The sequence below is a fragment of the Heterodontus francisci genome, chromosome 10 (genome assembly GCF_036365525.1).
Source record: "Heterodontus francisci isolate sHetFra1 chromosome 10, sHetFra1.hap1, whole genome shotgun sequence".
NCBI lineage: Eukaryota > Metazoa > Chordata > Chondrichthyes > Heterodontiformes > Heterodontidae > Heterodontus > Heterodontus francisci.
The window spans coordinates 102,150,017-102,164,139 of record NC_090380.1 but is presented as its reverse complement, the minus strand read 5'-3'; the positions used below and the strand labels follow the sequence as shown (position 1 = coordinate 102,164,139).

General features: G+C 43.8%; 1 protein-coding gene across 2 annotated transcripts in view; it reads right to left on the bottom strand.

The window, feature by feature from the left end:
• Nucleotides 1-10,488, bottom strand: part of kcnj6 (potassium inwardly rectifying channel subfamily J member 6) — a 60,671-nt gene extending 50,183 nt beyond the window's left edge. For both annotated transcript variants that reach the window (XM_068040048.1, XM_068040049.1), the window contains exon 1: nucleotides 9,585-10,488. In XM_068040048.1, the coding sequence (XP_067896149.1) occupies nucleotides 9,585-10,488 (904 nt within the window). The remainder of the gene's footprint in view (nucleotides 1-9,584) is intronic.
• Nucleotides 10,489-14,123: the final 3,635 nt, after the last annotated feature.

Below are 14,123 nucleotides of genomic sequence, written 5' to 3'. Positions count from 1 at the left end.
GGTTCAAGAGTTCACCTACCTAGGCTCAACTATCACCAGTAACCTGTCTCTAGATGCAGAAATCAACAAGCGCATGGGTAAGGCTTCCACTGCTATGTTCAGACTGGCCAAGAGAGTGTGGGAAAATGGCGCACTGACACGGAACACAAAAGTCCGAGTGTATCAGGCCTGTGTCCTCAGTACCTTGCTCTACGGCAGCGAGGCCTGGACAACGTATGCCAGCCAAGAGCGACGTCTCAATTCATTCCATCTTCGCTGCCTTCGGAGAATACTTGGCATCAGGTGGCAGGACTATATCTCCAACACAGAAGTCCTTGAAGCGGCCAACATCCCCAGCTTATACACACTACTGAGTCAGCGGCGCTTGAGATGGCTTGGCCATGTGAGCCGCATGGAAGATGGCAGGATCCCCAAAGACACATTGTACAGCGAGCTCGCCACTGGTATCAGACCCACCGGCCGTCCATGTCTCCGTTATAAAGACGTCTGCAAACGCGACATGAAATCGTGTGACATTGATCACAAGTCGTGGGAGTCAGTTGCCAGCATTCGCCAGAGCTGGCGGGCAGCCATAAAGACAGGGCTAAATTGTGGCGAGTCGAAGAGACTTAGTAGTTGGCAGGAAAAAAGACAGAGGCGCAAGGGGAGAGCCAACTGTGCAACAGCCCCAACAAACAAATTTCTCTGCAGCACCTGTGGAAGAGCCTGTCACTCCAGAATTGGCCTTTATAGCCACTCCAGGCGCTGCTTCACAAACCACTGACCACCTCCAGGCGCGTATCCATTGTCTCTCGAGATAAGGAGGCCCAAAAGAAGTACATTACTTTTAGGGTGTGTGTATAAATAGTTTAATAATAAGGAACAAGTGAGTAGAAGGTTTTTTTTGAGTAATGTTTATTTTAACTAGTGAACTATATTGATTTTTAGTAGGATTTATCAGTACTAGTAAGGTTTTATTAATAATTATAAGCTGTTGTAGTATTGGTAAGGTTTTTTTAGCAGTAGCAAAGGGTCAACTAATAAACAAATGAATGGCAGGGTTGCAGCAACCTTTAGAATGCACCTCCTGTGTTATGTGGGAGCTCCAGGATGCTTCCCATATCCTGGAGAACCATTTGTGCAGGAAGTGTCGTCAATTAAAGCAGCATGAGCTCCGGGTTTTGGAACTTGAGTGGCAGCTGGTGACACTGCGGTGCATTCATGAGGATGAGAACTACGTGGATAGCATGTTTATAGATGTGGTTACCCCACAGCTTAAGAGTATGCAGGGAGAGAGGGAATGGGTGACCACTAGACAGTCAAAAAGAATCAGACAGGTAGTGCAGGAGACCCCTGAGTGCAACTCACTCTCCAACAGATATTCAGTTCTGAATACGGAGGAAAGTGATGCTTCACCTGGGGAGTGCAGCCAGAGCCAAGTCCATGGTACGTTGGGTGGGTCAGCTGCACGGGAGGGGGGGGGGGTACAGGAAAGACTGGAAGAGCCATAGGGATAGGTGATTCAATAGTCAGGGGAACAGACAGGTGTTTCTGTGGCCACAGACATGAATCCAGGATGGTGTGTTGCCTCCCTGGTGCCAGGGTCAAGGATGTCACTGAGCGGTTGCAGAGCATCCTGAACAGGGAGGGTGAACAGCCAGCAGTCGTGGTCCACATCAGAACCAACAACATAGGCAGAAAGAGGGATGTGGTCTTGCAGTCAGAATTTAGGGAGCTAGGTAAGAACTTGGCAGGAAGGACCTCAAAAGTAGTAATCTCCGGATTACTCCCAGTGCCACGCGCAAGTGAGTATAGAAGCAGAAGGATAAGACAGAGGAATGTGTGGCTGGAAAGATGGTGCAGGAGGGAGGGCTTCAGATTCCTGGGACATTGGGACCAGCTCTGGGGGAGATGGGAACTGTACAGGCCGGACGGGTTGCATCTGAACAGAGCTGGGAATGAGTTCCTTGTTTTGCTCGTGCTGTTGGGGAGGGCTTCAACTAGTTTGGCAGGGGGATGGGGACCTGAAGGTAGACTCAGCTGGGACAAAATCAGAAATGGAAATGGAAGGCGGAAAATTAGTGGATGAGTCTGGAAGATAGAGGAAACGAGGGTTAGAAAATAAAAAAGAGTTTGGCAGTGCTCAAGGATATCTATTTCAATGCAAGGGAGTATAGCAAATAAAGCAGATGAGCTGAGGGCACAGATAGACATTTGGCAGTATGATATCATAGCTATTACAGAAAAATGGCTTGAGGAGGGACAGAATGGCAGCTCAATGTTCCTGGTTACAGGGTTTTCAGATGTGATGGGGAGGGGATAAGAAAGGAGGGGGACTAGCAATTTTGGTCAAGGAAACTATTACAGCTGTGAGGAGGGATGATTTGTTAAAAGGTTAATCAAATGAGGCCATATGGATTGAGTTAACGAACGAAAAAGGGGCAATCACACTGCTGGGAGTGTACTTTAGACCCCCAACCAGTCAGAGGGAGATAGAAGAGCAGATATGTAGGCAAATCTCTGAGAAGTGCAAGAACAATAGGGCAGTAATAGTAGGGGATTTTAATTACCCCAATATTAACTGGGATAGTTTTAGTGTGAAAGGAATTGAGGGAGCAGAATTCTTGAGGTGCATTCAGGAGAACATTTTTGCCCAGTATGCAGCAAGTCCAACAAGAGAGGGTGCAGTTTTAGACTTAGTTTTAGAAAGTGAAGATGGGCAGGTGGAAGGAGTGGCAGTGGGAGAGCATTTTGGTGGTAGTGATCATAACTCAGTCAGTTTTAACATAATTATGGAAAAGGACAGAGATGGAACAGGAGTTAGAGTTTTTAATTGGGGCAAAGCCAATTTTACTAAACTGAGGAGTGATTTAGCGAAAGTGGACTGGAAACAGCTACTTGAAGGTAAATCAGTGTCAGAGCAGTGGGAGGCATTCAAAAGGGAGATTCAAGGGGTTCAGGGTAAACATGTTCCCACATTGAAAAAGGGTGAGGCGGCCAAATCTAGCTCCCCATGGATGTCAAGGAGCCTACAGGGTAAGATAAGGCAGAAAAGGAAAGCTTATGTCCGACACAGAGAACTCAATACTACAGAAAGCTGAGAGGAGTATAGAAAGTGGAGGGGTGAAATCAAAAAGGAAATTAGGAAAGTAAAGAGAGAGCATGAAAGAATATTGGCAAGCAAAATCAAGGTGAACCCAAAGATGTTTTATCAATACTTTAAGAGTAAGAGGATAACTAAGGAGAGAGTAGGGCCCATAAAAGACCAAAAAGGTAACCTATGTGTAGGAGCGAAAGATATTGGTATGGTTCTTAATGAATATTTAGCGTCTGTCTTCACAAAAGAGGGGGACGATGCAGATATTGAAGTTAAGGAGTAAGAGTGTGAAGTATTGGATGTGATAAACATAGGGAACAAGGAAGTATCAATGGGATAAGCATACTTGAAAGTTGATAGATCACCAGGACCAGATGAAATGTATCCTCGGGTGATAAAAGAAGCAAGTGAGGAAATAGTAGAGGGTCTGACCATCATTTTCCAGTGCTCACTGGATACAGATGTGGTGCTGGAGGACTGGAGAATTGCTAACCTCTGTTTAAAAAGGGAGCGAAGGATTAGACCGAATAATTACAGGCCAGTCAGTCTAACCTCAGTAGTGGGCAAATTATTGGAATCTATTCTGAGAGACAGGATAAACTGTCACTTAGAAAGGCATAGGTTAATCAAGGATAGCCAGCATGGATTTGTTAAGGGAAGATTGTGTTTGACCAACTTGATCGAATTTTTTGAAGAAGTAACAAGGAAGATAGATGAGGGTAGTGCAGTTGATGTGGTCTACATGGATTTTAGCAAGGCTTTTGACAAGGTCCCATATGGCAGACTGGTTAAAAAATATAATCCCATGGGATCCAGGGAAATGCAGCAATGTGGATACAAAATTGGCTCAATAGCAGGAAACAAAGGGTAATTGTTGAGGGCTGTTTTAGCGACTGGAGGGCTGTTTCCAGTGGCGATCCACAGGGCTCAGTACTGGGTCCCCTGCTTTTTGTGGTGTCTATTAACGATTTGGATGTAAATATAGGGGACGTGATCAAGAAGTTTGCGGATGACACAAAGATCAGCCGTGTGGTAGATAGCGAGGAGGATAACTGTAAGCTGCAGGAAGATATTGATGGTCTGGTCAGATGGGCAGAAAAATGGCAAATGGAATTCAACCTGGAGAAGTGTGAGTTGATGCATTTGGGGAGGTCAAACAAGGCAAAGGAATACACGATTAATGGGAAAATACTGAGAAGTGTAGAGGAAGTAAGGGACCTTGGACTGAATATCCACAGATCCCTGAAGGTAGCAGGACAGGTCGATAAGGTGGTTAAGAAGGCATATGGAATCCTTTCCTTTATCAGCCGAGGTATAGAATATAAGAGTAGGGAGGTTATGCTGAAACTATATAACTCATTGGTTAGGCCACAACTTGAGTACTGTGTGCAGTTCTGGTCACCTCATTACAGAAAGGATGTAATTGCACGAGAGAGGGTACAGAGGAGATTTACGAGGATGTTGCTCGGACTGGAAAATGCAGCTATGAGGAAAGATTGGATAGGCTGGGGTTGTTCTCCTTGGAACAGAGAAGGCTGAGGGGAGATCTGATTGAAATGTACAAAATTTTGAGGGGCCTGGATAGAGTGGAGGTGAAAGGTCTATTCATCTTAGCAGAGAGGTCAGTGACGAGGAGGCATAGATTTAAAGTGATTGGTAGAAAAACTAGAGGGGAGATGAGGAAAAACTTTTTCACCCAGAGGGTGGTTGAGGTTTGGAACTCACTGCCTGAAAGGGTAGTTGAGGCAGTGACCCTCAACTCATTCAAAAGGAGTCTGGATATGCATCTCAAGTGCCGTACGCTGCAGGGCTATGGGTCAAATGCTGGAAGGGGAGATTAGAATAGGTGGATCGTTTTTCGGCCAGCACAGACACGATGGGCCAAGTGCCCTCTTTCTAAGCCTTAAACATTCTATGATTCTATGACATGGCATATGTGAGGGCACAAGTTTCAGTTTATAGGAAACCCAACCTACTTTTGGAAAACTCTTTTTACTATGAAGTGTAGGGACAAGACCCAAAACCAGCCGACATTACATATAACTTCTAAAGGAATTCTAACCGCTCCCTACCATGTCTGTACTTTTCAGAATTTCATTTGTAGCATCCCAAGGAATGTTCCAAACATTTTCCCAGTATGGATGTTAGCCTCACCAGCCTATAATTATACCAGGTTTGTTTCCTTTATTGAATTTTAGAACCCGGGGGCAAATTCAGTGATTTTGAGCTTCCAGAAAGAAGCTGCACTTGAAGAAAGCATTAGTTAGAGCAATGAGGCTACAGTGCTCTCCTGGCTGGCCTCCCATCTTCCACCCTCGATAAATATCAGCTCATCCAAAACTGTGCTGCCCGTGTCCTAACTCGCACCAAGTCCCATCCATCCTTCACCCCTGTACTTGCTGACCTACATTGGGACTCAGTCCAGCAACAACTCAATTTTAAAATTCTAATCCTCATGTTCAAGACACTCCCTAAAACCTACCTCTTTGACCAAGCTTTTGGTCTTCTGTCCTAATATCTCCTGTCCTAATTACGGACCTGTGAAATGCCTTGGGATGTTTTATCACTTTGAGTGCTGCTTCCTGCTGTCAGAGTGGGTGAGTTTAATCATACATTTGCAATTCTCCAGCCCCCAGGGCCTGCTCCAGAATTTCTGGGAGCTCTGAAAAATGTCAACCAAAGCAACATTAATTCGACAATTATCTCCTAGAAATGTTAACTGATTTCCAGAATGTAGTGTTTTGATTTTTCATTTTCAGCATGTTAAATATGACTTGCGAGTGCTTGTTGCTACTGCCAGGTGTCCAGATGGAAAGGTGTTGCATTACCCAGCAATGATATCTCTATATGGATGAACCCAATTCACCAAAGAAAAAAAATTAAGGGGAAGTGGATAAAAAAAAAGTTTCAAATAAATACATACTTCTAACCTTGGACCGCCAATCCGTAATCTGCTGCCTAACTAGCCAGGGGGGTGAATTACTGTTCAGCTTTAGCAAGGCTGAAAACCAAAGCAACTCACCAGCTTCCAAGTAACATTGCTGGTTGTATCCCTCGTTTTTAATTATTGATATATTTTATTTCACTGTTTTTGTTGCATTTGGTTCTCTATCAACTGGTGTGACTCTTCTGTACTTAATAAAAATTGCAATAGCACCCCTTTAAATGGAAATAAAATCTTGTTCATCAGATGGAATAGCTTTTGAACCATTTTTCCTGTATTAAAAATCCCAATCTTAACTCATTCTTGAATATGGATTCCATCCCGCTATTCCCTCCCCCGGCACAAGAGAGTTTTCTTGGTTTCAGCAGACGTGGGGCAAGTTTGGGTTTGAGTCTGGAGAGGGAGAGCAGAATTAATAATGTTGCTGGAATAGAAGCAGAAGACTGAATAAATAGATAATGAGAAGATATTATCTAAAGAGAAAAACAAAGAAGGAAACCATGAGCTAGTGAGAGGTAAGAACACTGTTGTAGAATGGACATGGGATATCAAATAATCATAGAATCATACACACAGCACAGAAGGAGGCCATTTGGCCCATAGTGTCTGAAAGTATTGTATCTGCTTCCACCACCCTTTCAGGCAGTGCATTCTAGACATTAAGTGAGGCAAGCATATAAAATGGAGTCAGGATTGAAGTGAATGCACAAAATATGTAAAACAAAATGCATGTTGGAAGCATTATTAACAATGATAGGATATGATTTGATGACTATAACAAAGACTTGCCTTATGTTTGGGTAGGATTGGGAACTTAACTTGCCTGGTTGTAACATTTTCAGGGGATGGAGAGGGAAAAGGCAGTGCTAGTACAAGATCCCATCACAGCACTAGAATGTAATGATGTCCTGCCGATTGTCTTAAGAAAGAATCCATCTGGAAATAGTTAAGAAAATAGGAACAGAAATGGTACAATTCTTGCTGTGTATTAGGTAACACTGAACAGTAGAGATGAAATAGAGGGGAGATCTTCGGGGGTTTCAGAGAGACATGTACGAACAACAGGGTGATAATATTGGATGATTTAACCATCCTAAGACTAATAAAGGGAATGGATGTGGTCAAAGGGAGAAACACTTCTTAGAATGAATCCAGTACTGAGGTCACTTGTATCTCAGAGCTGCTACTGATGGTGTTCTTGCTGTTGAAGATATTGAGTATTATACAGAGAGCATCCCAAACTCCAATTGGCCTTTCACCAATTTTCTCAATCAGAAAATGCACTACAATAGTTTCCAAAGCTTCAGGTTAATGAGATCACTACTGAATTGAATCAAAAGTAATTTGTTTCTCTGTAGGCTGAAAGATTTCTCAGCTGCACTCTATGGTTTTTTTGTATCCTGTCCTGTCTTGCTTCTGTCCATGACAACCATTGACCCAGGCTTTCTGAAACATTGCCTCCTTAACACTGTTGATTCTCCATGTTGCTGCTGCCTGTGGTTCATTTCTTTACCTTTTCTACAGCATTCCCTCATCACGCTGCCTTATATACTCTTCCTATGCCTGTTTTCCTGACTGTTATTATGCCATTGAAATCAGAATCAAAAGACAAAAGGGGGGTTCTGAAATAATAGATGTAAGTTACAGCATTTCCAACTGAACTGATTGACTACAAATATATTGCAATAGATTGGAATGGTCCCCAAGAACTCACCTTTTCCAAAATGCCAGTGATTTCTTGTGGACGATTGGTTTACTTGGACTAGAGAGGGGTGCATTTCACCCATAAGCAGAATTATTCATGTACAACAATCTTGTTCTCCACCCTATTCTTACTCTGTCTGTCTGTCACCCTATGTGTTTTTGCAAACTACTTCTTCGCTATTCCCCTGGTTTCCTCCTTGCTCACCATGTTTGTCTCAAGTCAGACAGCAGAAAGTTTCCTAGGCAAAGATGCTGCACTCTAATCTGCTGTGAGCATCAATTTCTCTGTTCTCTACTTGTACTCTGCAACTGTTCCTTCTGTGTATTTCTCTTATTTCTACCTAACCACATGAAGAAAAGGATATTACTGTGCTATTGGGTAGCAAACAGTGAGATTAGACTTGGATTTCTCCAGCAAAGGGTCAGCACTGGCACAATGGGTCGAATGGCCTTATTCTGTGTTGTAAACTTTGATGTTCTTGCGAAATATTTTTCTATGCTTTGCCTAGTGATCTATTTTACCTTTTTTCTCCCAATCACAACACATGTCTAGATTTTTTTAATGGGTTAATTTTGCCTGTGTTGTGGCAAAGCTGCAATGGATTGGAAGGGAACAGGCTCAGGGTACAGACTGAGAATCAGTCATTTGATTCATGAAATGCACTCCTGATAACCACTCGTGTTGCAGTGCAATTTATAATATCATAGGTGTTGAAGCTGGTCTTTGGCAAAAGTATGAAATGTACGATAGAGAACCAGCAGCCTGTTTTACACTGTGCCTGATTTCTTTTCCATTGACCCCTTTCGTGCTTTCACCAATAACCAGTTTTACCCCCATAGACTCTACCTGAGAGTAGAAAGATAGTAAAACAAAACACGAATTGATTGGGGGAACATAAATCCAATGGTATAAAGCACAGCCAAAGCAATGGCTGCCACTAAAGCAGGGAAGGACAAGAAAGACTTATTATTATGCAGGCAACACAGCAGTCTTTGCACACAGCAAGATCCCACAAGCAGCAACAAGTTGAGTAACCATGAGCATTCCCACGCTACACTGATGTTCAGGATAACATACACTGAAGCCCTGGGGTAAAAATTGAACCTACAACCTTTTGAACTAGAGGCAAGAGTTCTATCAGCTCGGCCAGACTGAAAGCTGGAGGGAAATGAATGGGGTGAAACTGAAAATACATGGGGCACGATAGTACAGTGATTATGTTACTGGACTAGTAATTCAGAGTGATCCTAGGCTAATGATCCGGAGACGTAAGTTCAAATTGCACGGCAGCTGGGGAGTTTAAATTTAGTTAAATAAATCTGGAATAAAAAGGTAGTATCAGTAATGGTGACCATGAAACTACTAGATTATCGTAAAAAACACATCTGGTGCACTAATGTCCTTTAAGGAAGAAAATCTGCTGTCCTTACCCAGTCTAGCCTATATGCAACTCCAGACCCAGAGCAATGTGGCTAACTGTTAGCTGCCCTATGCAATGGTCTAGCGAGCCAATCAGTTGTATTCAAGAGGGTGACTCACCAACACCGTCGGGAGGGAAATTAGGGATGGGCAATAAATACTGGCCTTGCCAGCAATGCCCACACCCTGTGAATGAATTTTTAAAAAATTAGGTGAGTTAGAAATAGTGAACTGCTAACCAGAGTGATCCAAAGGTGCCTTAAGATTTTAAATGTGCATATGTCATAAGCCCTACCTACCTCCCATGGACCTTCTTTCACTGCCTATTGTCATTTTCAGAATTAGATCACTGGCACAATCCCTGTTGATTCCTGCCAAAGGAGAAATGAAGAGGGCAGAATAATAGATTAAAACACCAATACTGGAAATAAAGTTCTTACCTGTTGCCTCCACCATTCCTTCAAGGATTACTACAATCTCCACTTCTTCCTTCGCCATCTGGGCTTTGGAGATTTCCCAGAATGGACTTTGCTGATTGATCTCATGGCAGATTATTAGTGGTGAAACTAAAAAGAGGCGGTCATCCCCTGTGTCGTAGCCAACATTTATATCTGTTTGATTGAGCGGGATGAACTCTCCTTCCTTGGTTTGCCTCGATTTGATTAGTTTGGCACGAATTGAAGCCTCTACAATGTGGGAATTCCTCAGATCCCCAACTCGGAACATTAGGCACAACTTCCCGTCGCGTACAGAGATCACTGCATGTGTGGAGAAGACCAGTGTTTCAGCCCTCTTATTGGGCTGCGATATTTTCACAAACATGCAACCAACCATGAAGGCATTGACTATTGATCCCAGGACAGACTGGACTAGGAGTAAAATGATGCCTTCAGGACACTTGTCTGTGATGAATCTGTACCCATATCCAATTGTGGTTTCAGTCTCTATGGAGAAGAGAAATGCTGAGACAAAGCCATTGAGATTGTTAACACAGGGCACCCACGAAGAGTCACCTATGTGGTTCAGGTCTCCTCTTATGTAGGCAATAAGCCACCAGATCATTCCAAAGAAAAGCCAAGTGGTAGTATAGACCATGACAAAAATGAGTAGATTGAGCCTCCATTTTAAGTCCACTAATGTAGTGAAGATATCAGTTAGGTAACGATACCGCTCCCTGACATTCCCATGGTGGACATTACACTTTCCGTCCTTTCGTACATACCTCTGGATACTCCTTTTGACAGGATGATTGCCTGTGGCTAGTTGTTTTGGGATATCCTCTCGCACTTGTTTCGGTAGCTTTGGCTGCCGAGCAGCCATAGAGCTCTCAACGTCCTGCTCCATGGAAATTGATAATCAGTCTAGTCAGAAAGAGACAGATTTAATGAAAGTTATTTGATGTTCAACATAAGAAAAAATACTGTTAAATATTAGAGTAATCTAACACAATGCCCCAGCACCTGTTCATTTGACATTGATGTTTCTCAGAAGCATATGGATCAAGAAGTCTATTTGGATCATCTTAGCTTATGTGTCCAGAAAGATCCCACAGTCTCCCTATTACAGCATCCGACTATTATTTGAAAGATTCTAAGGTTTTTGCCTCCACTGCTCTATCTGGAAATCCATTCCATGAATTGATCACTCTTTGTGTGAAGAGGAAATTTGTGATATTAGTTTCAAATTTGCCTTTTACTCGTCTGAACACACGTCACCTTAACCAACCCACTGTTAATATAAAGTATTATTCTAGATTTATCCTTTCCACTCCCTTATTTTATTTGGGTTTATAAGGTCATTCCTCAAAATGCTTGCTTTCATGGGTGAAAAGCCTAAGTTCCTACAGTCTTTTATCTTAACTCAATCTTTTAGCACTAGTGATGAGCCTCATGGCTATTCTATGCACTGCTCCCAGTGACTTATTGCTTCCTTGGGGCGTCCCAAAATGCTTTACAGCCAGTGATGTATTTTAACTGAAGTTTAGTTACTGTTGTAATGTATGAAACTCACACAGCAAGCTTCCATAAACAGCAATGAAATAAATGACCAGATCATCTTTTCTAAGTGTTGATTGTGGGGTAAATGTCAGCCAGGCCATCAGAAGCACCCCCCCCCCCCCGATTCTTCCTTGAATAGGGCAATGAGATCCTTAACATCCCCCTGCTCCTAATATGCTTTCTCCATACTATCTTACCATCTTATACATCATCTCAATGAGGTCTCCTCTCTAATTTTTTCATGGCTGAAAAGTGTAAGTTTCTCCGGTCTTTACTCATAACTCTATTTGCTCTGTTGGTTACTCTTCCACAGTGAATAGGCACATATGTGTTGGCATCCCTCCATCCACAAAAACACATAAAATGCCAGGTTAACTTACATCCCCGGATCACTTTGGATTTCGCTCTTAAGTACAGTACATTTAATAACAATTACATTCTTCAAGCCTAAATAGGATAGATTTTGAACAGATCTAGCAACTCAAAACTGGGCATCCATGAGGTACTGTGGGCCATCATCAGCAGCAGAATTGTATTCAACCACAATCTGTAACCACATGGCCCGGCACATCCCCCACCCTACCATTACCATTAAGTCGAGGGACCAACCCTGGTTCAATGAAGAGTGCAGGAGGGCATGCCAGGAGCAGCACCAGGTATACCTCAAAATGAGGTGTCAGCCTGGTGAAGCTACAACACAGGACTACTTGCATGCCAAACCGCAGAAGCAGCATGCAATAGACAGGGCGAAGCGATCCCACAAACAACGGATCAGATCTAAGCTTTGCAGTCCTGGCACATCGTCGTGAATGGTGGTGGAAAATTAAACAACTGAAAGAAGGAAGAGGCTCAACAAACATCCCCATCGTCAATGATCCGGAGCCCATCACATCAGTGCAAAAGACAAGGCTGAATCATTTGTATACATCTTTAGCCAGAAGTACCGAGTTGATGATCCATCTCGGCTTCCTCCTGAGGTCCCCAGCATCACAGATGCCAGTCTTCAGCCAATCTGATTCACTCCACGTGATATCAAGAAATGGCTGAAGGAACTGAATACTGCAAAGGCTATGGGCCCTGACAACACTCCAGCAATAGGATTGAAGACTTTGTGCTCCAGAACTAGCCGCGCCCCAAGCTGTTCCAGTATAGCTACAATACTGGCATCTACTCGGCAATGTGGAAAATTGCCCAGGTATGTCCTGTGCAGAAAAAGGAGGACAAATCCAACCTGGCCAATTACTGCCCTATCAGTCTACTCCTGATCATCAGTAAAGGAAGGTGTTGTCGACAGTGCTATCAAGCGGCATTTGTTCAGCAACCACCTGCTCACTGATGCTCAGTTTGGGTTCCACCAGGGGCACTCAGCTCCTGATCTTATTACAGCCTTGGTCCAAACATGGACAAAAGAGCTGAACTCAAGAGGTGAGGTGAGAGTGACTGCCCTTGACATCAAGGCAGCATTTGACCGAGTATGGCATCAAGGAGCCCTAGCAAAACTGGAGTCAATGGGATAACAAAAGCAAAATACTGCAGATGCTGGAACTCTGAAATTAAATCAAGAAATATTGGAAATACTCAGCAGGTCTGACAGCATCTGTGGAGAGAGAAACAGAATTAACGTTTCAGGTCAGTGACCCTTAGTGGGGGTGGGGCAAGAGATAACAAAAGAGGTGTTGATAGGAAAATGTCACAGAGAATAACTGACCAGAAGGTCATGGAGCAAAGGCAAACAGTATGTTACTGGTGTGGTGAAAGAAAAAGCATTAGTACAGAGAGGGTGTTAATTGACAGAAGAGTCAATGGGAATCAGGGGAAAGCTCTCCGCTAGTTGGAGTCATACCTAGCAAAAAGGAAGATGGTTGTGGTTGTTGGAGGTCAATCATTTCAGTCCCAGGACATCACCGCAGGAGTTCCTCAGGGTAGTGTCCTAGGCCCAACCATCTTCAGCAGCTTTTTCAATTACCTTCCCTCCATCATAAAGTCAGAAGTGGGGATGTTTGCTGATGATTGCACAATGTTCAGCACCATTCGCGACTCCTCAGATAATGAAGCAGCCCATGTTCATATGCAGCAAGACCTGGACAACATCCAGGCTTGGGCTGATAAGTGCCAGACAATGACCATCTCAAATATGAGAGAATCTAACCATCTTCCCTTGACGTTCAATGGCCTTACCATCGCTGAATCACCCACTACCTACATCCTGGGGATCACCATTGACCAGAAACTGAGCTGGACCAGCCATATAAATGCTGTGGCTACAAGAGCAGGTTAGAGGCTGGGAATTCTGTGGCTAGTAACTCACCCCCTGTCTCCCCAGTGCCTGTCAACCATCTACAAGGCACAAGTCAGGAGTGTGATGGAATACTTTCCACTTGCCTGGATTGGAGCAGCTCCAACAACAATCAAGAAGGTCGATAGCATCCAGGAAAAAGCAGCCCACTTGATTGACACCCCATCCACCACCTTCAACATTCACTCCCTCCACCACCGACACACAGTGGCAGCAGTGTATACCATCTACAAGATGCACTGCAGCAATGCACCAAGGCTCCTTCGACAGCACCTTCCAAACCCGCGACCTCTACAAACTAGAAGGACAAGGGCAGCAAATGCATTGGAACACCACCACCTGCGAGTTCCCCTCCAAGCCACACACCATCCTGACTTGGAACTATATTGCCGTTCCTTCACTGTCGCTGGGTCAAAATCCTGGAACTCCCTCCCTAACAGCACTGTTGGCGTACCTACACCCCAAGGACTGTAGCAGTTCAAGAAGGCAGCTCACCACTACTTTCTCAAGGGCAATTAGGGATGGGCAATAAATGCTGGCCTGGCCAGTGACGCCCACATCCCATGAATGAATTTTAAAAAAAATTAGGCAGGAACTGAAGAATTTAGATTGGGGGCAGCTGTTTGAGGGTAAATCAACATCTGACATGTGGGAGTCTTTCAAATGTCAGTTGATTAGAATCCAGG